General features: G+C 48.3%; 1 protein-coding gene across 1 annotated transcript; it reads left to right on the forward strand.

Annotated features, from left to right (window-relative positions):
* Nucleotides 1–1,017: 1,017 nt before the first annotated feature.
* LOC146198667 (uncharacterized) lies at nucleotides 1,018–1,782 on the forward strand. Its single transcript, XM_084591952.1, has one exon. The coding sequence runs from the start codon at nucleotides 1,018–1,020 to the stop codon at nucleotides 1,780–1,782; it is 765 nt and encodes a 254-aa protein (XP_084448078.1).
* The last annotated feature ends 439 nt before the right edge of the window (nucleotides 1,783–2,221 follow it).

The following is a 2,221-nucleotide window of genomic DNA, read 5'->3' on the forward strand; positions in this document are numbered from 1 at the left end:
AAATTATCATCTACGTTTGCCTTGGACTCGTAGACAGCTGGCTCCATTAAATTCTATAACAGTGAGCCCCTCATTTCCCCGTAAATTGTCTGCATAATTGCATGCATTGGAGTGCTTTAGGAAAGTTTGAAACGGGAAGGACTGATAACGTTTCTCGGCGAGAACTGCCGCCTCCAAACCTCAGCAAGTATAGAAATAAGTGAATTTCGGTTCTGACAGATTACATCTTTTTTTTTCTTCAGGCAGATATTTATCGATGTTCTCGGCTAAAACGGGAAAGTAGATGGCCTCAAGTGACGCTTTGGGCAGTTCAACTAATTATTGTAAATAACTTTAAACTTGTCAAGATGGGCACGTCTTCGTCAGTAACCTTTTAGATGCTCACGAGCTAAATGGGTCCATTAATAAGTTCTACTTAGCTGGCTAGAGGCAATTTTAACTGGGTAAAGTAAAATTGGGTGGCCAAGAGTACGAAACATTTACTCCCTTGAAGAAAACTGCCTGAAAGCCGCCTTTACTACTTCGCCTAGAAGTACAAAAGGCTTCCTACCCGCATGGACATCTTTTGGATGAATGGTGCCCGCAACTATCATCCCTCTGGCCAATCCCCTACTGTAGGTACGTGCCAAATGCAGAGGCGAGAAGAACTATCATCATTAACATTGTGCCCTGACTACGATTATATATCTTCATCAGGTAGCTTCCTCTGCTAGAATGATAATTCATTGATTTTTCTTTTTCTTTTGATGTTTGGTTTAAATTCTAGTTTAAAACTGATGATTATTTAAATACTCCACACCTTGCCTTTAGTATCTGCAGTGCACCCTGGCCAATCTCCCGCCTTGGGTATGTGCCATTATGATAGAGAACATCATCATCACCATCATCACCGCGAGACACTGCGCCTGACACGTTGCTCGGAACATCCTAGCTCTGAGCTCCTGTAGCTTATCTGAGGTCAGCAGCACTTTCTTACGCTTTTGCGCCCCATTTACATCTTGGACGACGCGAGGAACGATGTCTCGTGAGTCCGACGCTGGCGCTTCGGCAAGATTTACGAGCAAGTCCATCTCCGCGTCTCGGCGAACAGCGAGTCTAGCTGATGTTCTGGAGGCAGTTGCCCGACAGTCCAAAGTCACCATTGTCTCTATGGAGAGGGAACGAACAGCACCGGGGGCCTCTGCGACAGCCGTGCTGTTCCAGCAACCACTGTCGACCTCCAGATACAAGGACGACCCAGTGGGGTTGGCTGCCCAGGCACCGGGACCAGGCACGACCACCTCCGTGTCCATTTTTTTGCTCTTTACCGTCAGCCTCGCAACGGCGGGATTCGTGATCTCAGCAGTGGCGACGGGCCGCTACATCTACTCGGGAGGAGCCTTTGGCAGTCGGCTCGGAGCACACGGCAACGGTATGAATGCCGTACCTTCCAAGAGTCTTGTGGTACCCGCCCCTCCGGTGGCCTCGGGAGCTACTGCTGATGACCTCGAAGTCGAAGAACTGGCGCGCCGCTACATGATTCAGCCAGACGATCTGGCTTCTTCTGAAGGTGAGGTCGAGGGGACTAGGCTGGCCACTGAGCCTTTCCGCGATATCGAAGACGCAGGCGTGCAGAGACCATTGTTACCTGGCAGAAGAGAGAGGACTACTAACCAGCCGGCGCTGGAACCACGGACAGATCATGGCGTCCCAGCCTCGACGTCAAGCCATGTGGACCACCTGAAGGACCCCGAACGGAACGCAAACACCAGTGGCCAGAGATTTAATCTTACGTTGGACTAATACAAGAATTGCGCCACCTCAAGTGTTTTGTTGTAACTATTTGATATATGAGACATCGTTTGGCAAGGCTTCTGTAGATTTTTTGTCTCTTTTTAGTACATGCTTCCCACTACTGAAGTAAAATTATGGCGAGAGCAATTAGCAATTTTTAAACCACAAGTGGGTTTTCATTACTGGTAAATATTCATTTATTGGAAGCAGCTCAACACAAGGGCTGAAAGTATAGAAGGAAAGGTTTTTCAGACACACACACACACACACACACACACACACACACACACACACACACACACACACACACACACACACACACACACACACACACACACACACACACACACACACACACACACACACACACACACACACACACACACACACACACACACACACACACACACACACACACACACACACACACACACACACACACACACAC

The sequence above is a fragment of the Amblyomma maculatum genome, chromosome 2 (assembly GCF_055883805.1).
Source record: "Amblyomma maculatum isolate TAMU_Amacu chromosome 2, ASM5588380v1, whole genome shotgun sequence".
NCBI lineage: Eukaryota > Metazoa > Arthropoda > Arachnida > Ixodida > Ixodidae > Amblyomma > Amblyomma maculatum.